The sequence below is a fragment of the Phlebotomus papatasi genome, chromosome 3, assembly GCF_024763615.1.
Source record: "Phlebotomus papatasi isolate M1 chromosome 3, Ppap_2.1, whole genome shotgun sequence".
Classification (NCBI taxonomy): Eukaryota; Metazoa; Arthropoda; class Insecta; order Diptera; family Psychodidae; genus Phlebotomus; species Phlebotomus papatasi.
Window position 1 is genome coordinate 90083594 of NC_077224.1, and position 24044 is coordinate 90107637.

Consider the following 24044-nt stretch of genomic DNA (forward strand, 5'->3'; position numbering starts at 1 on the left):
CAGGAACATTATAGTTGTAAATTACTCACTTTAGAGTCAAATTATCTCATCATCCAGTCATATATCGAAGATCAATGAAAAAATCGAATATAAAATGACCAACTCGGGAACCCTTCTAATCTCAGTATACTTAACATCCCCTCATGAGAATTGTGCCAATTGAGGCGAATTTCCTAGTGTGTTTTATCATGCTTACACATTTTCCCAAATGATTAGGGATGCGAGAAGCGGAAGCTTGTAAAAAAGTTATATATGGCAGCTCTGTCGGAGATATTCACAAATGTGGAAGAACATTTTCTCCTGGATAGTTTTCTATCGCCAATTTACACATGATTAATTTCAGATTATTTTCTCAAGTTGCAATGAACCAAAAATTTCCCGAAAATTCCTATCACCCCTATTTACCATTAACTTCAAGTTATATTTATTTACGTGTACGTATAAAAACACTTAAAAACACATTTTCACAAATTTTGGATCCAAATTTTGGAAAAATCTTTAAATTTTAAAATTTGCAAAATGTATTATTTAAGCGTACTATCACACTATGAAATTTAATATTCATATGATTGCTTGAATTCTACTATTCAACAGTAAGGTGTGGCTACATTGACAATTTGATATAATGTAATTTAAATAGAAAAACCATTGTGGATCTAAATTAAATCTATCTTAAAGGTTTCTTTCTGTACAGCATTTGAAATTAAAATACTGTCCTATATGAAAAATTCCTAGAGAATTCACCATGAAATATGAGATGATTTTTCCTTTACAGTTATGGGGTTGGTTTCTACAGAAAATGTCCTCTTTTCATCCATCATCAAATCAAGAACCGGGAGTGCGAGAGGGTGACGTATGAACTTGAACTGTGATGCAATGAATGGATGACGGTTGCTGTTATAGATCGAACGTTGGCCCCGACTTTGTGCATTTGTGTCGAGCGACGCAGTGAAGCGGTGAACTACCGCCACCCCCTGGAGTGCCGCAATAATGCAAATTTACATACTATATATACCATCGTCTATTTGGTGCCAATGAGAATTCTCTAGTACAGGACCCTGAAGGGCAACAGTGAGATCGAACGACGTCTGCACACCCCGACGATTAAAATAATCAATGATGGCAATATGAATCCGATAATCGATTATTAATGCTTACTTGAGTTCAAGAGTTGAAGGGGTTTTCCCTCGAAAGACTTGTCACAACTAATTTAGAAAAATCATTTTCTCTTTTAAAACAATTAAAATGAGATGTGTAAATTTTGCTTTTTTGTTATTCAAATTTTTCCTTAAGAATATTTTTTACGAATTTAATCTTCAAAAAACTGTTTTTATGAGGCAAAATTCGTAGAAAATCCATTTCGACTCCTTTTGTTGATTACATTCCCACACCATTTCTTGGACCAAGTTCAAGAGGAGAAAATTTTGCAGACATCTAATTCTACCTGGGAGCATCAGTGGACCGTTTTGGTATTATCTCAACCAGAAGTAATGCAATAATTTCTACCTTTTCTCTTTATTCCCCATTCCCTAACACAACCACAGCTGAAATACAGAATCCTGAAATGAATTGGATGGAAGACAGAAGAGAGAACTGAAATGTGGGTGGACATGGTAGTACCTCGACTCCATTGAAATTGGCAACCTCCTCGTTGGACCACTTCAAAATTTAGACTCAATTATGTAATGACCATCAGTTCCAGCTACTGTTTATAAACTCTCAAGTTCCCAGATACTCGAGGATATGTTGTTTGTTTGTTTGTGCAATCTCCTCCTTTCCTCTACATGAGAAAACCTCTACCACTTTCCCATTCGCCACACAATAGACAGAAACGTATAATTACGTAGGGCACATGTTTAGCCAAAACCTACTACTCCAGACTTCCATTTGGATCCTTTTCAGCGGTCATGAGTAATTTTCCAGTAAAGAAGTCTGTTTGAGAAATGAATTTAACTTTTCTAAAATTTGCTCGAAGTGCTGAAAGTTAAGCTTAAAAAAAAAGAATTTGAATAAAAAAAATCAGGCACACGTGACAAGACTAAAAAAAAGAGTGCAAATACTCGTCATTTATTTATTACGGGAAACCATAACATTTCAATTTCTCTTGACAAAATAATGCCGTCGAAGTTGCAAACGCTTTTTTTTAAAAACTCAAATTTCAATGATTATTGCTAAATTCTAAATTTTTAGTGTTCATTATTTAATTATGAATAATTTATATTTCTACAATTATCCACTGCTAAGTGCCTATAGAACACGGAGCTCTATTCTCCGGTTTGCTTGATCGAACAAACACTGCCTAATCTGTTCACGAATATACTCTTTTCGGTCTCATTCCAACGAGGGTAGTGATTGGCAACTTTCAAAAATAATTAATTCTTCACAATCAACTGATGGAATTTTCAAATCTGATGCTGAATTGTGTTTTTTTTTGTCTGAATATTTCATCCTTTAGATCGGGGTCAAACTTAACCGATGTCGTATCTTAACTCGTTGACTATATACGAGTCAGCTGGCCGATCGATCAGTAATCCTTAATAACTCCCAACTCAATAAATATATAGCCGTATAACATAAATTACAAGATTTATTGTAATCTTATAACGGAAGGCTCTCAGACTTCGCACACATTCTGGACTGGATTAAAACGCTTCGAACACCTCATATTTATCCCATATCCTTTTAATGAGTTTGACATTGCAGAAATACATTTTAATAAGCTAGTCTTAAATCACACAGTCCCTAAAAAAGGTTAGATTCAATAAAGAAATTTAGGAAAAGTATTAAGTGTTTGAAATGACTAGAATAAGTGAATACGGTAAACTCCTTTGTATGATGCATGAGCTTAATGTTTCAAAAGTTTTCACTTAAGATATCCTAGAAATCTTTGAGTAGTAATATTCGAAATATTTTGGAAGTAAACATCCGATAATTATGTATATATTGCAGAAAAAAATTTACTACTAAAAGTCCATGTTATAGGAAAGGTCTCTTTAAGACCTGATAAATATTTCTTATTGGTTTGGTCTCTATACATAAATATCATAAAAGTTTTATAGAAAAAAGTGAATAAAATAAAAAGGATTGCCGTTGAATATTTCTATAATATTTTGTATTTATCAAACTATTATAGACCCCTTTCAATAGCAACGTGCCAGATAAATGGTAAATTCATTGAACCTATCAGTGTAAGAGAACATTATAAATTGTAAAACGAATTATGTGATGATGATGTGGATAATAACTATGACACTCTCTTAGTGGAATGGAATTGGACATGGAAGAATGGTCGTGCGTTAGTCACGTGTCGCTAATCTAATGCAGTGACAATGTCAATGATTTTCATAGCGGGAAGGAATAACCCCTCCTCAATATATGGGACCTCTTATCACTTATTTTTGCAAGCATATGTTTAGTAACAATTTAATGAGAGAATTGATTGAATTGCTAACGTAAATTCAGCACACATATCCTCATCCTTCTCACAGAACTTCCCAGGATTCATAATGAATAGAAAATCGTGTCACGTTTCTGGGTAAAAGCTTTCCCAGTGAATATTTTTAAAAGCCCACCTCTCCTCATGAAAGGTGGGCGTCAAAGAAATACGCGCAGAAATCATTTGAGAATGTGAATTTCTCAAATATGCATATGGAGATGTGTTTATTTAATTACGTAGAATTCAATTGAGCTATATAGGAAACCACCCCCTTTTTTATCCATCTACCAAAAAAAAGGAAAATAACACTGCACCCATTCTCACTGCCATTTCGCTCAATTTGTGTGAATTGGTCTTCGAATTTTCCATCGAGTCTCATTCAATTGCGCCACTTAGAGCCAAGCCATCCAAACACGAAGCAGAGGGGTTTTTCAATATAATTTTCGGGGAACCCTTTTGCCACCCCCAACCCAACAATTCAATACACGTCTCTCTCTTCACTATATGTGAGTGTTTTAGTCGCCTCCAGCGCCGTCATCATCCCGACATTCTGGCGGGAACATGCTCCATTCGATTGGATACGTGCACAGAATAATGGATCAATGTTATTCGCCCATATACTCTCTTCCCTTTTCCCAGGTTTTCGATAAACACAGCCTCTGGCAGCCAATATATCCGCAAAATGAGCACATATATACACTTCTTCACCCGCGCCAAATGGCGACTCTTCCTTTTGTCATCCTAACGCTTCTGGCAACAGCAAACACCCCCAACATTTGTCCCCATCGCGAGGAAAACTCTGCTTCTCACACCATCCTCCACGAAAAAGCAGTATAAACAGCAACTTCATGCGACAATAAAGCACTCAATTATCCGCGACTGCAAATGACAGATTTCCTCCTCTATTTTGTGGCAATTCTTCCGCTAATACGCATCCCCATAGCACTTTTAAAACAATATTGACGCAACAATAAAGTGATATAGTGTGTCTTCTTTAGCAGGAGAAACATGCAACCCCTTGTTATTCAATACACCAGAATAAATAAACCAATTTTCCATCTTTTAAAATCTATCGCGAATTTTTCTTTTCCCCTTTTTGTTCCTTCAAAAAATTGAGTGGAAGAAAAATATCTTTTCAATGAATGAGTCATTTGTGAAAATAATGTCATACTTTCATCTCGTATTCTGGACAACATAAACATAAAGTGTTATTGAGAAAAATAATTTTAAAAAGTTGCAAGAACAAATTTTTTTGTAAACATGCGTTTGACAGTTTAAAGAGAATATAGGATGAAATTTACAAACATATTTACAAAATAAAAGTTCTTTATGTTAAAGGTAGAAGGAAAAAGTACAGTATGACTTTGATAGTGTCAATCCCTAACACCACTGAAAACAATATGGAAAATTCCGCGGTCAATGTCAAACTCTTAAGATACGTCGCGTCGGTTGCAAAGACTAAAAAACAGCATTGTCATTTTTTTTTTAAACAGGTAATAAAAGATTATCCAATTAAAGCTCCGAAGTATATAAACATTTAAACAATATTTTGCGATTTTTTTATTTAAAAATTCAGCTTTTAGAACCTGATTTCCTAGAATCTTTTTTAGAAAAATTTACTTTGTAGTATTATGGTGTTTACACACTAGAAGCAATTTTTTTCAAAAATTGCTTTTTAAAAAAAAAATCTGACGTTTCTGCCTACAAGGATCACAAGGATAGGGTAAATTTTCTTTAAAAAGGCATTTTTTAAAGAAATTTCTAATAGTGTGTAGAGACCACTAGTCACAATATTAATCAGAGTTAATTCGCACAAAAAAAAAAAATTGTAAAATTGTTCGTAAATGTTTGTGAAATCCTATGGAGGACTTACGAAATGCTCGTGAATCATATAACCCACAAACAAGTTCGTAAAATTTTTGTACTTTTTTCACAAACATTGTTCGTAAAATGACCATTTGACGAACATTTTTTGTACTTTTACAAACATTTGTTCGTAAATGTTCGTAAACACACAAAAAAATGTTCGTAAAATTTTGTCATTTGTTCGTAAATTTTTGCCAGCAAACAAAAATTCACGAACAAATACGCGAGCAAATGACAAAATTTTACGAACATTTTTTGTGTGTTTACGAACATTTACGAACAAATGTTTGTAAAAATACAAAAAATATTCGTCAAATGATCATTTTACGAACAATGTTTGTGAAAAAAGTACAAAATTTTACGAACTTGTTTGTGGGTTATATGATTCACGAGCATTTCGTAAGTCCTCCATAGGATTTCACAAACATTTACGAACAATTTTACAAAATATTTTTTTCTGTGCGGTAAAAGTCAAAAAAAAATATTTCCTGTTAGTTAAACACGTACTAAGACAAAGAATTTTTTTATTTCTTTGATCACAGCTTTTTTTACAAGCTGATACTTGGCGTAATTATGCCAAAATATCAATTTTTGTATAAATTTATCTTAAAATTTCAAATTAATTTTTTTTTCAAAAATTCTCCGTCCGAGTACGAATTTAATCCTTGGTGTCTACACATTAGTAGAAATTTTCGTCAAAAATGGCCTTTTTTTAAAAAATTTAAGGACGAATGGGTCACCTAAAGAAAAGAGAATAACATAGAGAAACAAATCTAAGTATTTGCTATATTGTAAATATTTAAGCTCAAAAGCGACGAATTTTCAAATTACCACATTGATAAATGTGGAGCTCAGAGGCAAAATGAAACATATCCTATGGCTAAAATAATTTTTATTATTTTTTATATTCTCAATTTTTTAAGCAAAACTCTTCAGGCAATTGAAAGTACAATAACTATCCATAATATTTTTTTTGAGCTATTTTTGGTCCTATCGTCCATAGGAGCAGAAAATGCAGCGAATCAGAGCCTATTGGACTTTTCAAGATTAAATGTAAAACGTTCTACAACTTTTGCTTATCGGTTTCATTTTTAATGTCGATTTCCGGTCCGTAAAAAATGTCTCGTCCTTAAAGAATTACCTCATCGATGCCTTCTTCTGAATATAAGATTTACATTAAGAAATTAATAACAAGAACTAAATACAAAATTTTCAGCGAATAAATCAACTATAGTAAATTTTGAAAATTATTTTACCAGAGATACAAAATACTTATAGTTTATTTCGAGTGAAATCTTTCGCTCCATCGCACAAGTGATATGAATTTTCTTAAAGAGAGCACTTCATCCCATAATGGGAGATATTTTTCCATTTTTATGGGGACTACCTTTTGCATATATTGCTTGTACATGCTTGAAGATGGTTTCCTCCCCCTTTTTTTCCATCTTGACTTCGGAAGTCATTTCCCATAAAAAATTGCCTCGTTTAAGGTGAACCATGCCACAGGGTGAGGTCTTGTACACAGCTTGTTGGATGTTTTTTGGTGGGTGAAGAGACCGAAAAAAAGCTACAATGTAAACGATAAGATTCTCATAAAAATTGCGGTTATAAGCATGTGGAGGGATGGTAGATGGGCGCGTATAAGTGAAATCCGCCCTTGAATGTGCAGTAATTTATATTTTCAGGAAATATGGGACAAGGTAGAGTATCTTCGGATGGATTTTCCGGATTTGTTGTCATATATAGCAAACATGCGGAATTTGAGGGGTGAAAAATATTGCCACAGACATTTTTTCTCAAACTCTACCATTTTCTGTAAGGATGACTTTTCATGAAAACTTTTACTCAAATTTCTCTTAAGTGAAACACATGTCATGTTCACACACAAAATCTTTCAAACGCGCCTTCTTAACAAAATATTGAATGTTCTACATCATCAACATGAAAACTTTTCATATATGTTGTTAGCTTTTTCATTTTCAGAAATTTTGATAGAAAAGTAAGATCATCTGTATTAATTCGGTAATCAAAATTTAATGAAATCTTATACACATAGCTTAAAGAACTTTACGTCAATTAAATGAGATAATTGAATTTTTAAGGATTGTCATAATTGTCCCAATATGGTAAGATACTGGGAGTTAAATCATAAAAAAGATATTATACATTACACTGGTAATACCGCATCACCCTCTATAGTAAAATAATAAAAAATCATACCACCCTTATTTTCTTTAATTCGTTTCATTCCTCGCCTGCCTCTCTATCTACATCCTCAAGGGACGCATTTTAAAATGTGACGATAAAAACACCAATATAGAACCCTTAAAGCCATCACCCAAGACTCAAAATTGCCGTCCTATCTGTTGGGCGATTTTAACTTTTTTTATAGAGTAAACATTGGCGCAATATATATTGCAAGATTTTAAGATGCAATGGACGAGGAGGGTTGGAAATTTCAATCGAGATTTAACCATTTTCAAAAGCTAGGGAAACTGCAACATTCTTGACACTTTCAATTTCATTGAAGAAAAGACTATTTCATTTTCTATTCAAGTTGATGTGTAAGGATTTACCACGATTTCGTGTGATTTTTCATTCGCGAAGGTTCAAATTGAAAATCAGATTCATAAACAGAATGCTATTGAAGAAAGAATTTCTGATCCTAACACATGAGTGAAATCCACCTCTCATAACTTCAATAGAGAACCCATCATATAGCAACCAAAAAGTGGCAGCCAATCATCTCGACTGTATCCATTTTTGTATTTGCTCCTCCATATGAAAGGCGCGAGAAAATTAGGTTTTGAGATTTACCACAAGAAGTAATCCACTCCCTGCTGACTTGTCGCTTGAGAAGGTGTCCTCATACCCCATCCCAAAGTATTCCCATGGAATATAACCCACCAAATACCAAATCCAAAATGGTTTGAAGTCAACGCAGATAAGGCGTCAAATGCACGCTTTCTCCTTTTTTGCCACCAAACCACCCACCTCCTACACTCCCCTCAAATAGGCAACAAAATCATTCTCATGTGATTCACATTCGTAAATGGGCATATATTCTGAAGACGGAAGAGATTATGATCCAATTTTCTCTTTTAGCAATCATTTGCAAGAAAAGCTCCAAGAAAGATGTATGAAAGCACATATATTCAATCTCTCTTTTCCTCGTATGCGTGCTAGAGATTAACTTTTGCAGACTTATTTCTAGGCACAGGGAAAAAGAGTTTTATATACCTTTAAAGAAGCCTTGTTTTATACAGCAATACTTAATGAATTTAGGAAATTGTGTATGCATAAATCAGATCCTACATACTATCAACACATAAATTTGATGCAAGAATTTGCTACGGGGTTGAAAGAGAGTTCAAAAGAGGGTGGACACAATAATAAAACGTGAATTTGACACGACATTTTCATAAATACATTACACCACACACTCATCATCACTAAATATGGGGGTGGAATGTGAGTATTTATTTGTTTGTTCAGTCAACCCCAAAATATATACATCGTCATCGCTCAAAATGATGGTCTTGGACGCTATTTGAGTAGCAATGACGCTAAAGCTGCACCCTGCCTACACACCCCCTTAAATCCTTTCACATACTGTTGAAATAATGTATTTAAATTAATAATTATAGTTTTGAGAGTTCTTAACAATTCAAACGTGATAGAATTCCTTTCAATTGAGAAAATTATTTTACCCGTTTATCCATGTAAGCATCAAATTCATTTATAATTTTTCATAACTACCTATTCCGGAGGCTACCAAAATCCCGAACGCCAAAATCCCGAAAGCCAAAATACCGAACTCCAAAATCCCGAAAACCAAAATTCCGAAAGCCAAAATCCCGAATGTTCAAAACTGAAAGGGATGAAATTACATAAAGGATAAAGTGTAGAATAATTTCCCAAGGCACAGAAAATTTCCCTTTGCCTCTATCAATCGCGGGTGCAATCGTGGGAGTAGCTATGACACTTTTAAGAATTCGTGATTTTGACCCATTCGAGATTTTGGCGTTCGGGATTTTGGCTATCGGTATTTTGATCGGGATCCACCTATTCATGTAAACACTATACTCACTGGTAAAAATGAAAGGATCACTGAGAATTCTTTGAAGGTATGAAAGTGTTCCTGTTTGGACACTTATTTTACTCCAGAAAAAACGTATACAAACAATGGAAAATTCATCTTCAATGTTCGCTCAGGAGAAAAAACTATAGCAAGAGTAAAAAGTTTGCGATAAAAAAAATCTATCGTAATAAAAGTGCATACAAAATTTCATGAGATACTAGTGAACCTTTCAAAGTATCAAAAATAATCCATCCTTTTGAAAAAGATCAAATATGGTCCAATTTGATGCTTTTATATTTACCAGTGCTTAAGTCCAGTGGGGTAGTATATTGATATTGTGTATTATACACTACTTCCTTGTGACATTTCTTTGGCACTTTTATATAAAAAATTTTCAATATCTTTTCATTACTACTGACTACATCATCTCCTTGACTTAATATACCAAGAAAAAAAGATTAGGAACATCTCCAACACAAAGTTGTACTGTATGGATAGTAAAAAAACATCACCCACCAAATGAGATTTTAGATCGGATAGTTAAAAATTGTAGAATATATGTTCATTTTCAAAATTTAGTATCCGAGATTCTAATAGTCGGATAGTGAAATTTGTTATATTTTTAGGAAAAAACTAAAAACACGCTGATTTCTGGAATATACAATTATTATTTTCCTCTGTGTATTGTAAAATAATTGGGGCGGTCCATGAAAACGTTCTTAACCAGGAAACAGTAAAAAAAATCAGACAGAAAACTATCATATAATAGAGTAACATTGTAGATATCGTTTTTGTTAAAAATTCATATTCACACAATTTATAGAAAGACTTACAGAAACTACGAGGAAGCTTTTTCATCGCTTTATCGCTTAGTAAGGTTTTTGAACCCTCTAGTCGATCATTCCCTAAAATTTCCAATGACGAATAAAACTGTGCACAAAAAACTATAAATATTCAAGCCCTTGCTACATCCTCATCATATGAATTAAAATAGGGATGATAAAAAGAATTGCAAGATTCATTACGGAAAATGAATTTTGCAATAAATCATAAAACTGCATACACAACCCTCAAATCCTCCTCCTAGCACTCACATGAAATATGCTTGGGAGTTCTCGAAAGGTTGAAGTAAAGAAAAAAAAGTGATTTCACACAATAAAATACACATCTCGACGACATAACACAATTGAAAATAATAGAATAATGGAAAAAGAAACGCACTTGAGGAAAATCAGAAGCGTCTGAAGCGCGCTTATTCTCACCTCTTGTCACCAGCTTTAATTGGTTCTGGCATAACACCTGCTCACAGTAGAGTCTCATGGAAGGTATTTGCTAATTGGGTCCTCATATGTGTTGGATGTATGATCTTGAAAAGCGCGAATGGTATGCTTCCTGCAACCCCTTGACACTCACCCTCAATTCCCGACGTGTAATTAAGGAGTAATCTAAGTAATTTAACCACTCTTTTAATTAAGGAGAAAGTGAGGATTGTGGTCTCGTTAGAGTCACAAGAGCTGGTGACACTCATGAAATTTTTTTGAGCTGAAACTCCTCAATTCTCTGGTAGTTCTCACCCCTTTTAAATTTTCTTTTCACACAAAATAAACATTTTTCCTTGCAGATATAGTGACATCCTTCAGTCAGTAGAATACACCTTTCCGAAAATGATTTTTCTTTAAGCCTCCTGTCACCATCACAAATTTGCAATAATCGTCAAATCGATTTGTCGATTTGACACCCTCTCAATTTTTCCATAGGATAAATTCTCAACAGAACACGGGATTGATATTTTCCGCTTTTTTCCACCCATAGAAATCTTTGCACTTTTCACCTGAGCCAAATAAATCAACGTCACCAGGTGAAATGTCATCACGCATGGAGCCCCCTCTGAGGTACTTACGCAGCGCGAAATACTATTTTCAAGAAATGAATAATAGAAAAGCACCCTCCAAAAAGCGACAGGAAATCAATGCCAAAATAGACTTTGAGAAAATTCCCAATATGTCCAAGTTGTATCAATGTTTTATACATCCATTAGCGAAACCTTTCATACAGATCAGCACTAAAGTGCATGAAATGGGTCAAAAGATGACGATTCACGATGTAATTGTGGGAAATAGGAAAAGTGAGGAAGAAGTTGAGTGGCAAGATAATGGTCCAATTGGTTTTTCACAGCATTTCCCACACCACTTTGCCCATAGAACATTTTGCATAGAAAAAAATCATGGCGAAAGGTGAGGAAAATCCCATACAACTGCCTGAAGCGTGTGTTTATTCACAGAATCACCTCATTCACGTGGATTAGAGTTGGAGGCTATGGAAAAGGTGGAAATGTCTGGGCGAACGACAGAGTTTTCCATTGAGGAAACCCATGTCGTGCCATCTATAAGCCATAATATACCGGATGGTGAACCATTTAGAACGCGAAAGATGGTGATGATGCAGCAAAATTCATCCTCTAGATTCGTATCAAAGAGAGGAGACGTGCCCACCTCCCACCAAAAGCTCAGCACACTCACAGACATACCAACCCCCAAAATGGCTTTTCCCTGCGACAAAAGAGCGAATTTTCTTCCCATGTACGAAATTTCTCAGCATTTTCCTCAATAGCGTGAAAACATATGACTTTAAGTGTTTTGGAGTTTCACGCGGGAATCACCGGGAAATATGTTCTGTGAAAATCAACCCCATTATCCACACTCATCTGAACACATAAACACACCTTTTCGCGCCTCCACAACTTTCCCACCGCCTATTCTAAAGCATTTTATATGATACTTCCGACTTCCTAAACTTCACACTCAAGCCCATCATCATGGATTTGGAAGTGATTAATTGACGTTTATTTACTTCAAATACAAATCTCTACGAAACAACGCCTTAGGGTGAGTTAACCACTTTTCTACCTACTTTAAATAAATGATTTATTTTTCAAATATAATGATAATTAGGTAACTATTACAATTTTCTTAATATTTCAATGATGGCTTTCACCGAAAAGTAAAAGATAAATTTTCTTTAATTTAATCGAATTTTTCCAAGCTTCACACATACTCTGTCTTCAAACTTTGCATGCTTTTTTCATATTCTTTTAATGAATCTGACCTAGTAGCAATATATTTTAATAGCAAGTCTTTATTCACACATTTCCTGAAAAAAAAATTAGGTCAGATTCATTAAAGTAATATAGGAAAAATATGACGTATTCGAAGACAGAGTATGTACGAAGCCTGAAAGACCTCCTCCATGGATTTTGTATGAAGTATTTTTTAGAACAATAGGTCATTAAAGTGAAATATTTTGAAAAAGCCATATGAAATTTAGTAAGCCACGATTAAATTATAGTAAAACGTGGTTTAAGAGGCTGAATGACGGTAAATTATGCAACATGAGTACCAAAAAAAAAACTAACAAAACGGAAAAAGAATAATTTAAAAAACATACATCCTCGACGTATTAACAAGTAGGGGAAACTGGGGCAAAACTTGTCAAAACGCGTATTTATTTCCTTCACGAGCTCTGAGAAAACTTAAACGTTTTATAATGAGCATATTCTTATAGGAAATTTACTGCTCTTTAACATTGCAGAAGACTACTTTTCTCTATCTCGAAATGTGATTTTCGAATCATTTTCTAAAAGTCGATTTTGTAGAGATTCTCAAAATTTCTGGGGCAAATTTTGTCAGTCTTCGGATAATATGTGACGTTTTACTCTCGCAAACGTTAAAAATAAATAGACATATTTTTATAGGAAATTTATTCCTCTACAACTTTGTCACAGATAATTTTTCTCTATCTTAACGAGAAATGTGCTTAAATTGAGCTATTCAGTATTGATATTTTCTGTAAGCCAAATATTACAAAAATAGGGCTCAAAATTTCATTATTTTTAATTTTACATAATTCTTCCTCGAATCCCTTGAAACTTTGTAAGTTTAAGAAGGTTCATGAAGGCTATCTATAATAAAAATTTCAAGCCTCAGTCTCTTTTATTTTAGAAAATATTGAATATTTAAATTTTCGTTTTGACAAATTTTCCCCAGTCTCCCCTACTCTTCCATTTTTCTTAAGTTGAGATTGTTTCAAAGAAAAAAATTTTAATAAAATAATTGCTTTTCTGTTTTAAATGGGTAAAAAGTGGTTAATACATCTAATATGAATTTATTGGTCATTGAATTGCTCATTGAATTTGAAGGGTGAATTGAATTTATGGAGTTTTGTGTGAGAAAATCCCAAAATGTGTGAACATTCTGATAGTTAGCAAATGATTTTTTGACACGATCCAGTGTCTTCTGGAAAAATTCGATTCATTAATTTATATGTAATTTTTGGAAGAAGACCCTTGGAAGAATCACCCTATTTTACTGTGGGTGATTCATAAGAACATTAATTTGTCGATTCCTAATGTGTTTTACACACATTGGGACACACAATGAAAGTATCAGTAGGAGAAGGAAACTCTCAAGTAAATCATCGAAACACACTTCCGATTCATTAGACTAATGGGGGATGGCATACCCATAGGAATCACATCTAGTGCATTAAATTACAACCCAAACCCATTTGCATATATGTAAGTATATATGTATATCATCGAATCTGGTGAATTCTTGAGAGTTCTTTTTTCCAGCGTTGGATTTAATCAAGTGAATTAAAGAAATTATTTACTCTCATCCAGTTTAATCCACCCACATATAGCACCATCCTTCCACATTTCAACAAAATGAATTTCGATGTCCATCGGTGAGAGCTTTTAAGAGCTTTTTCGCTATCTCAATGTGTTGCCATCCAACTATCTACTTGTGAAGAGAAGAGGAAGTGTATACACTATATAGTATCGTACATATACGTTGGTTAGACGTACAAATTCTGTATAGCATCAAAAAGATTCATTTATTGGATATACTGAAGGATTCTGGGACTGACCATTAAGAGGAAGCAATCCGCAATGAATCTAAATACCCAACCATCAGCAGAACCACACAGTCATGACGTCGTCGTAGCCAAGCCATAAAGCTTTTCGTCTTTTTTCATCATCTTGTGTATTTGCCATTCTAGCGTATAATGAAAAGAACTTCCATCACTCCCCAAAAAAGTCCACAACCCCTCTATGAAGATTTTATGTGCGAGTGTGTGCATGACAACAGCGAAAAGCTCCATTTCTCACCCACCAAAACTTCTCCAAACCCAAAAAATTCCCACCATCTTAGCCTATTTGGATGTGGGGGCGCCCAAATGGGATAACTTTGTTTGAATTACGTTTCCAATTTCAAAAGAAACACTAACGTAAATTTTCCCCATACGAAATTCTCCCTGGTACTAACTCAAGTCCAGTGAAAATAGACATTAAGGAATGGGATTTGGATGAAAGAGAGTTTTTCAACTGAACTCGTATCTCCATGTGAGAGCCAAGAAAGCAGTCTAAATTCTAAATGTATAGAAAATATTTTAAATAAAATTCAAAGATTAAGTAATTCAAATTTCAAATTCCTAACCTAATATTCTTTTTATTACATCGTCGTAATTTAATTAGTTTTAATTTCAATATATGATCGCATTATTATTCATGAGTTATTAATAAGAAAAAAAAATATAGGAAAGCTTTCTGTTCTTAAGTTCAAACGCCCTGGAGAATGTTAACTTGTGGGGCAGGCTCACTGAAGACCGGAAGTCCATAATTCTTGTCGTTTGCAACTTGCAAGCAAGAAGTTGCAAGTAAGAAGTTGGAAAAATTAGATTGTATATACTGCTCTCTCTTTGAATTCTAGCAGTAAAATTAATCATGCTATGGGAATGCTTTAATGAAGATAACTTGTTCATACTGAGGCTAGGAAGTCTATTTAATGCCTAAATTCTCTGACGCAAATTTAATTTACATTTGAGTGGCTTTTATTCACAGAACATGAGACCGGCTTCAGACTAGAGGTTTAGCCCAGTTCCCGAAGATCTCAAAATCCTAAATAGTGAGCAATTTTAATGCTTTTCGATAACCCTATAGGTCACTTATTTGTAATAATCCACTCCTAAGTTAAATTTTTCCGAAAAATCGTGATTGATAAAAAATTAGAGCAGTTAAGCCATATTGCTAAGTCTTAGGTCTGAAGCCCGTATAAGTTTATACAATTTAAGACATTTAAATTTTTCATTAAGACGAAATCCTAATTTTTAATTTCATGTTGAATAGCATTTACTAAAATATCGCTGATTGCTTTTTTTATTTAATACCATTGAAATTTGAAAATTTATAATTTTAGTGAATGCGAAACAACTGAACTGAGTTATTGACGGAATAAACTAAAGTTCAATCAAATACATTTTTGCCAATTTATTTCTTTTTACGGAAATGCAATTACGGGTCACTTATGATTCTTAAAATTCAAAATTCAAAATTTTCGGGGAAAAATTATTCATGCAATTACTTCCCTGAACACCCATTTGTTTTTCAGTTGGCAGACTAGAAAGTTTCAGAGGTGATTATCTTGGCTCCAGAAAATCTGGGTTGAGATATTGGGGTATTTCAGAGTGGGTTGTAATGCTATTTTGAAGTTTTTGGACATTGAAGCTATAAAAGGAATTTATAGCTTCCAAAGATGGAATTTTAGCAATTTGGAGCTTTTTATTGGTGAATCTTTCTTGAGACGATGTGTCAAGCTATGAATTTAAGAGTCTTCTGAACAATCTTATATCCCGCCTCAACACTTCAACCTTCCCTTGAGAGAGTCACTTTTTGGACAGTCATTATCATTCCTGTCAGAAAATTTTGTATACCAACAGACCATCAGAGAACGTTTATAACATGGTACCGCCTCAAGTCAAGACCTACAATTATCATCTTGTCATGAACCACCAATTGGTTCTTGTGATAATTGAATTAATTGCTGAAAATGATTGTGATTTTTGTAGCCACTTGAAAATATTTTAAATGAACCAAACACTTGTGCTGAAGCCATAATTTTTTTCTCACTCTTTTTCCACAAAATATAAGAATCCCGGTGCTGGGTGAATAAATTGATTTCCATCTCTCCATCTTGTCATCATATGAGCAAAACCCTGACCTTACCACTAAAATTAGTGCCCATAATTATTGTCAATTACATTAAATCGATTCTCTTCTGACTGACATCAAACTGTCATGGTGAAGAAATTATCGGAAAGGATGTTGCAGAGAAATTCCAGGAAGTTATGAACTCGCACCAACTGCGGATAAAATCACTATAATTGAGGCCACATCTCTGGATGCGGCAGAATGAGCGCTTAAAATGGATTTTCATCATTTTTAATGAATTGTGATTAGGTTTTTTTCACCCTCCATCTTCCATCTCTTCATTGTCGCAAGCTGACAGAAAAATATTCTCTTTTTTCTTTGACCAACACACCGATCAGGAATGCCTCAAAGAAGTTTCAATTCTAAAACTATAATTTCCAGACAGTTTGACGCCCAATACTCGTATCTCATCTCTAGTGTAATGGCTATCCTATAGAGCACGATTTTTAAATGTCTCATCAACTTTATAGGTTTATAAACAGAATTGCATTGAGATTCTAATAAAAGTCCTCGTACCCTTTATCACTATACCACTATACTCAAAAGGATAACTGCAAACTGAGTACGAGTGATACTAGCAAACTTTAAGAACAAACCGTTCTATAACTTAAAACATTCCGTGAGTCAAAATGTTCAAGACTATATGGACAATAGTCTCTGACATATTTCTAAAACTTTACAATTCCAATAACTGCTTGTTAGTGATACAAAGATAAGAACTATACCCTTTTAGGGCCCCTCATGCAAAAATTTGCAATTAAATGTATTTTGGTGAAAGGTAGACAATAAAAAAATACATACCTGAGCTCTGATTGTGGCAGATTTGGGAAACAGAGTAGTTTTTTTTCTTGCGAAAAAAATCTGTAAATAAAAAAAAGACACACTTTAAAATCCATGTTTTTGTATCATTCAAATCATAGGTAAGCTGACAAAGAAATCACCCCTTGGAGCATACATCTTGGGGATTTCACTGAGAAATGCATGCACTTTAGAATACCCGAGAAGCCAAATAATGCCAATGCTAAGACGTTTCTTATGCACGTTATAGTATGTGAAATAAAATGTAAAATCCATCCAGGTGCGATCTCAGAAAATATATCGAGTGGAAATTTTACAGCAAAGATTGATGCTGGAAAAAGTGAATCTCTTGGAAAATTTTTCGCTCAAATGCAAATCCCACTTGGGCATATTGTATAATCCCCAAGATATTTTTCATATCATCTCCACCAAGAAAGCTCCTGCGGACACCAGAGTGAGTTGCACAATTGATATTATTTGGAATTTCGAATTATATGTGTGTGTAAAGTATTCCGATAAATGATTCTGATATTGATCATTTCAATTGATTAAACCATCTCCGAGACCCGATGAGTTCTTTCGAGCCAAATAACAACTCTTAATAACAATGGGTGGAATAATGGGAAAAAGAGCATCAAACTAATTGTTGGAATCAATTATAAAATTCACTGTCAGTTACAAAAATGAAGAATTGACACGTTTTATATTAAGGTGAGAGAAAAAAACGCGGTCTTGTCGAGATGACTGGCTTGAAGCCATCAACACCAACGTGGAAAAGATTAGTGTACGCCAATGAGTCTATAAAAAAAATTCTACAACCATTTTAATAATTGTTGAATGGCAATTGTAGGCTCTTGAAGATAGGTAATTGGGCAAGCTTTTTCCCTGTCCATCTCGCACCATTTCCTCCATTTCACGTTATCATTTCCATTATACTCATGTTCACGTTTCCTATCTTCAATTATTCACACTTCACAACCTCTGGACACAGTGGTGAACTTAGGTTCTCTAACACCCTAGAAGAAGGCTTTCGAAAACGACCTAAAAAAATATAATCTTCCCAATAAAAATTGGCAATTTAGAAAATTATTTTTTCATCGAAACATTTAACAAATAAGAACTAATTCTGATTATTAATTTTAGTCGATGACGTCTCAGTATTCCAAGTTAACTTCCAGATCAAAATGGTGAAAATGATCTTTTCGGTTTCGATAATGTAGTGATTTTGGCCAAATGAAAACAGCTCAATTAAAAAATTTTCTGTTTTAAATTTTATCTCTGTAATTTTGAAAGCCCTACGATTTTGGTATCTGGAGAAGGTATCCCCTTTACTTCCACCCCCCTAAGTTCGCTACTGTGAAATACAAGTGGTTTAAGTCCCAAAAGAACCGCGGTATGTATTTTTTTTTAACTCAATAATCTTCACTAGGGTCGAAAAACACGATGAAATAGCTGATCTTAGCCTAGAGATAAAGTCCAGAAATAGTTTTGTTGATTGATCAATTTGTTATTTCTCTCTAAACCTTCTCCCCGAAAAAAAGATGAAGTGTTTGTATATGTGGGTGTTTATAATGAATTTCCCACTCACACATTTCCTGCGTCAATCATACCAACAAAGTTGACTGATAATCTGCCTTTGATGGACACACAGAGTGCCATGTCCTATCTAAATCAGAGAGAAATAGCCATAAAACGCATACATTTTTTCCTTGGAGGACAATTTACGAGCTGATCCTCTCCGAAGGCGCAAAACAAAAGGAAGCTGCTGTGGTTGGTTTCGATTTCAGATGAACCATCATTCATCGGTAAGGACGAAAGAGAGGGAAAAAGGAGCAAAGGCAGCAAAAAAAATACCGAGTCCAGGTGCAAATCCCTCAAAGAGATGAAAAGAAAAGCGCGCGCTCATCGGGGAGAAGTTCCATCTACCTCGAAATACCCATGACGAGGGGGTGTCATGTCACGTGGATTTCTTTTCTATTCACACCGGGACAGATTTTTTTCTACTCGCTTTTCACCTCATCTAGTTTCGAAGAAGTATTGCCCAGCAAAAAAAGTCAAATGATAAATTTGCAGTATGTTTTTTTTAAGAAACCTTCATCAGAAATGCCAAACAAAAAAAATATGTTCTTTAATAAAAATATTTCTTTAGGATCTCTCTCATATATGTATATATATATATATATATATATATATATATATTTTAAATCGCGTTTCCACAATCTTATGCAGGTGACATAAAGTGGATTTAGTGGTCTCGTGCCAACATCGCTTGCATAAACATTCAATTAAATTGTCTCCTTGCAAAATATCTTTCAATGCCATACTGAACAAAGAAGATGACTTTTTCCTTTGCAGCAGAAAGAATTTGGTGAAAGAAAAATTTTCAAGTGCAAGGTGACAAATCAATAAAGAAAACAAGTTGATTTACAATTAGAAGAACAAACAGAAGCCACACGTAGAGGAATGTCTTTGGTATATTCTTTAAAAAAAAACACTAACCCAGGCTCGTATTCAGAGAAATACATGTTAATTGCTGCGAATAAAAAGAGACAAAATTCACGCACTAACACCTCTGAAAAGCCATCATTTCTTGTTATACTTTTCAACAGCTAACTCTTTTATATTTCATCCATATCACAAATTAGTAACATTCACTGGTATATCCTGGGAAACATGTTGCCAGAAAAAAGATTATTCAAGGGGACACCCTGGAAAAATGATGATGAAACTCTCTCTGTCCAAGTGGCATTCAGAACAAACAAAATGCCTCTCTTTGAGCCACCCATAGACTAATGTGTTTTTTTTTTCTGCAATTCATGAGCGGGAAATTCGCGAAAAAAGTTCAAATGGGAAAGTGTAGAACAAAAGATGAAGTATTTGTAACACAAACTCCACATATCGTACTTTTTGACGAGAGAGTGCCAGAGACACTTCAAACGTGTCACTAGTCATGTTGTAAATTAACTGGTGCATAAAAAATCATCTGTTAACTCTTTCGCGGCATTCCCATATTCAGTGGCTAAATTAAGATAGGGTAGTGTCATGGAATATGGCCAGTACTATATAACTATCCTGTATATAAATAAAAAATTTTTGTCAAAAAATAAATAAATTAGAAATATTTTCTGTGCTATCATAAATATAAATGTAAAACTGGTATTCTTCAATATTGAGTTTAAATAAATAATTGATATTTTAAAGAGAAAACATTTCACTAATACAAACATGACAATTATAAAAATGAATCAAACATTCAAGAAATTCACACATTAAATAAAATTTTATTGACAAAAATCGATCTTTTCTCAAAAGTATTTGCTAAACATCTAAAGTTTTTTTAATATAAAAAAAGAAATGGCAAACTTAGATGCTACACCTTAAAATTATTTTTACATCATTTACTTATTTGAATTAAGGGGGCAGCCTGAATTAGTGAAAATTTTAGCCGTTTTTCTAAATTTTTTTATGGAGAAGGAAAGTGCAAGCTTTATAAAATTTTCGACACATGTTTATACATTTCAAGTGCCTAATTTAATTTTTCGAAAAAAAATATTACAAAAGGGCGGACTAATGAGTAGTTTACTAAAGCGCGTCTTCGAAATACTCTGTAATTGGCGTGAAGTCTACAGTTCGTAATTCTTGTCTGAGAAAAAACATTAAATTTTTTTTTAATTCTTCATAAATCTATTTTATAATTAAACCAAAAAAACGAAGAATATTGTATAGAAACTTTGTTAACTGCTTTAACTCGCTGTAAAACATTAAAAAATATATTTTTCAAATATTATTTTGGTTCAAAAAGAAGAGAATTTAATACTGAAGAGGATAAGCCTTTATTCATTTCATTCAGTCCATAAGTTTTTTTTTTTCTTAATTTTTCCCGCCAATTCAAAGGAATTGTCAAAATGGGAAATGGAGAAAACGCATTTCAAAGTTTCAGATGTTTGCCCGAACGCTTTCAAATTTGCTCGGCGCTCTCTGCTTTCGTCCCTGTATCTTCGGAAATATTTCGAATTGGCTCCTGAAATTTCTACGGCATACTCTTAGATAGTCTATGTATTGATTTAAACAATAAAAAATATATAGACCAATTTTGACCACTTTTTGCCAAGCTGCCCAATTAAGTGCTTTAGAGTTCCAATTCATGAGAAAAAGTGTAGTGTCCATGAATTTGAAGATCTTCTTTGCACCACCATCAGAGCTCATAAGCAATATGACCTGGATTTTCAATCACTGAAAATGTAGTCTGAAATAGCTTGGTGGTGATGTAATTAATTTTCGAATAAAAGGGGTGGCAAAACGTTCCTGGTTTTGCGAAATGCTCGAACTCGAGATTTAGATGCTAACCTCAATAGTATTTTCACATCACTTACCGGTTTTCAAACTATTTGAACCGATTCATCACTCAAAAGATCCCCAGAATAGTTTTAAAAGTAATAGAATTAATTTTCAGATAAAAATTAGTTATCGGCTATGAATCAGTTCATTACCGATTCAGAACCAAATGGACCGGATCAGTTTTATAGGAAATTCCAAGACCTTTCCAACGAGCCCAAACATGACCCCATTCGGCTTGATAAATGCGCTCTCTAGTGTCTTTTTAACCTTTGACCTTGAAAAACCGTTATTAGGAATGATTCAACGGGATTTTTGTCTAAGGACGAAATATCCGCCTGGATAATCTCTGTAACATATCTAAAAATGAAAAATATCGCACAACGAGTTTTCGAACAATCCCAAAAACACATAGCTTTGGAAGGGAAGGGGAATGGTGGAGGAAAAATGAGAGGCAGGTTAACGATCCTTGGATCAACTTATGGGTGGGGCCCCCGAAGGTCCCAAGTTTCTATCTCTAACCGTTTGGCCTCTAGAGCTGGCGACCGCCGGACGGACAGACGGACAAACAGCGTGACGCCAAGAAACTCGAAACTTCGGATTTCCAAAATTCTTCCAAAATACGACCCCTTGGGGGGGTCAGGAGTCGAAATATATATATAACTCAAAATCGAGGGATTATATATACTGCTCTCTCCGTGGAGTTCGAGCAGTAAAATTAGTTATTGAATCATAACCGGTTCATAATCAATTCCAAGCCGTTCATATCTGCCAATTCCAAGACCTTTTCAACGAGCCTTAATAACACAACCCCTTTAAGTTAAGAAATGCGTTCTCTAGAGCTTTTTAACTTTTGGCTTTCAAAAACCATTATTAGGGATGATTTATGACCTCGGTCAGAATAATTTGAGGCCATGCTTTTTTTAATGAATTCTGTCGTTTCGCGATATAAATAAATAAATGGTGTAATAATAATAGTAATGTAGAGTAAAACAAGAAAATTTGATATCTTTTTTAAATTGAAATTTTGAGATTTTTTCAATGTTTCAGATATACAAAAGAAAAGACCACGACGAATTAAAAGCCCCACCTCGAGACACTCGAGAGCAAGTCTACTTGTTAAATAAAAGCAAAATTCTAGTACATTCAGCATAAAACAGATCGTCAAGGAGTGAATTTTGTGTCTTTACGCTGGAAATGATTCCAAATTATCTTAAACTCATCTACCTACTTCAGAAACTATAAATAAACTCTCTAGCAAAATGTGTTCTTCAAGTACATATTATATAATGCATATTTAGGAGTTTTATAAATCAGTCATAACACAAAACGAGAATACAAATGAAATTCTATCAGAGGAGTGTCAAGGAGCAAAGAGTTAAATTACCTGTAAATTACTTTAATATTCAAAAATATACTAACTTGTGAATTTTGTGTCTTAAAAAGAAATTTTAAACGTCTGGAATTTTTCCCTTAAATGATTACTATTCAAAGGTTTTCTTTCTTTCTTTCTTATCTAGTTAAAAATGCACCCTACACTTATATTGAATGGCCGAATTGCAAATAAAGTGTATCAGATAGCTTATCAAAAACAAATTAAATGTCTTTTCAGTTTTTCATAAAACCCATCCTTAAACATATACCTTATGTGTGCACGGCTATAAATAAATTTACTCAGGCTTAAATGTTAGAAATATATTGTTGCCAAATTAAACAAACTGTATTACCTTTTAACAAGTTTTATTTCACTTTTTCTTCACAAATTAATTTCGCGTGCTCTCTTCTCTCTTTCTCTTGTCACTCTCTCATTATTTCGCTAGGCGCGTTCATGGCGCTCGGTGGAAGCTAATTTTTAAATTTAAATTTCCGGTAACATATATTTGCAAAATACATTATCCTGATTTTTTTTACATTTTTTTTTCAATTTAGTTTAACCATTAGTTATTACTTCTCCCTAAAGAGAGATGACGTAAATGTGTCGGGTGCAAGCGCTAAAATTGCTGTCTACGATTTTCCTCATATGTCTCCCTTTGTCTTCCTACACATCAAAGAACACCCATGGGAGTAAATTTTCACTTTAGACTACAGTTGGCTACATCTCAAAGGTAGAAATCTTTCTTTGCGAGGAAAAGTTGCACCGCGAGGGAAAAGTATAAAATTTTCTACAAAACAACCACGCATATTTGAAGCTAACCAGCTTCTCGATGGATGACTCTTATTTCTAAAGCATCAAAGAAATTGTCATTCACATAGAAAATTAATTTAGCGATCGACTATAAGACTTCTTAAGTAATCGAAGTAGCAGCCAATAATCATCACTGAGATTATGAAGCACGTGAAAGGTTTCATCATCATCCATAAGCGAAATAATTTCAAGGAACATTCATAGAAAATTTAATTAAAATCTCATCAAAAAATAACACTAATTTCATTTCCATCACCCAGAAGTTTACGGATGTTGTTGACTTCTTCCGCAAATTAAT

At 33.9% G+C, this 24044-nt stretch overlaps 1 protein-coding gene across 1 annotated transcript in view; it reads right to left on the bottom strand.

The window, feature by feature from the left end:
* The window catches only part of LOC129807649 (transcription factor SOX-1), a 141205-nt gene that overhangs the window by 76384 nt on the left and 40777 nt on the right, over positions 1-24044 (bottom strand). Inside the window, exon 2 of the mRNA XM_055857061.1 lies at positions 17230-17289. Coding sequence (XP_055713036.1) covers positions 17230-17289 — 60 coding nt within the window. The remainder of the gene's footprint in view (positions 1-17229; positions 17290-24044) is intronic.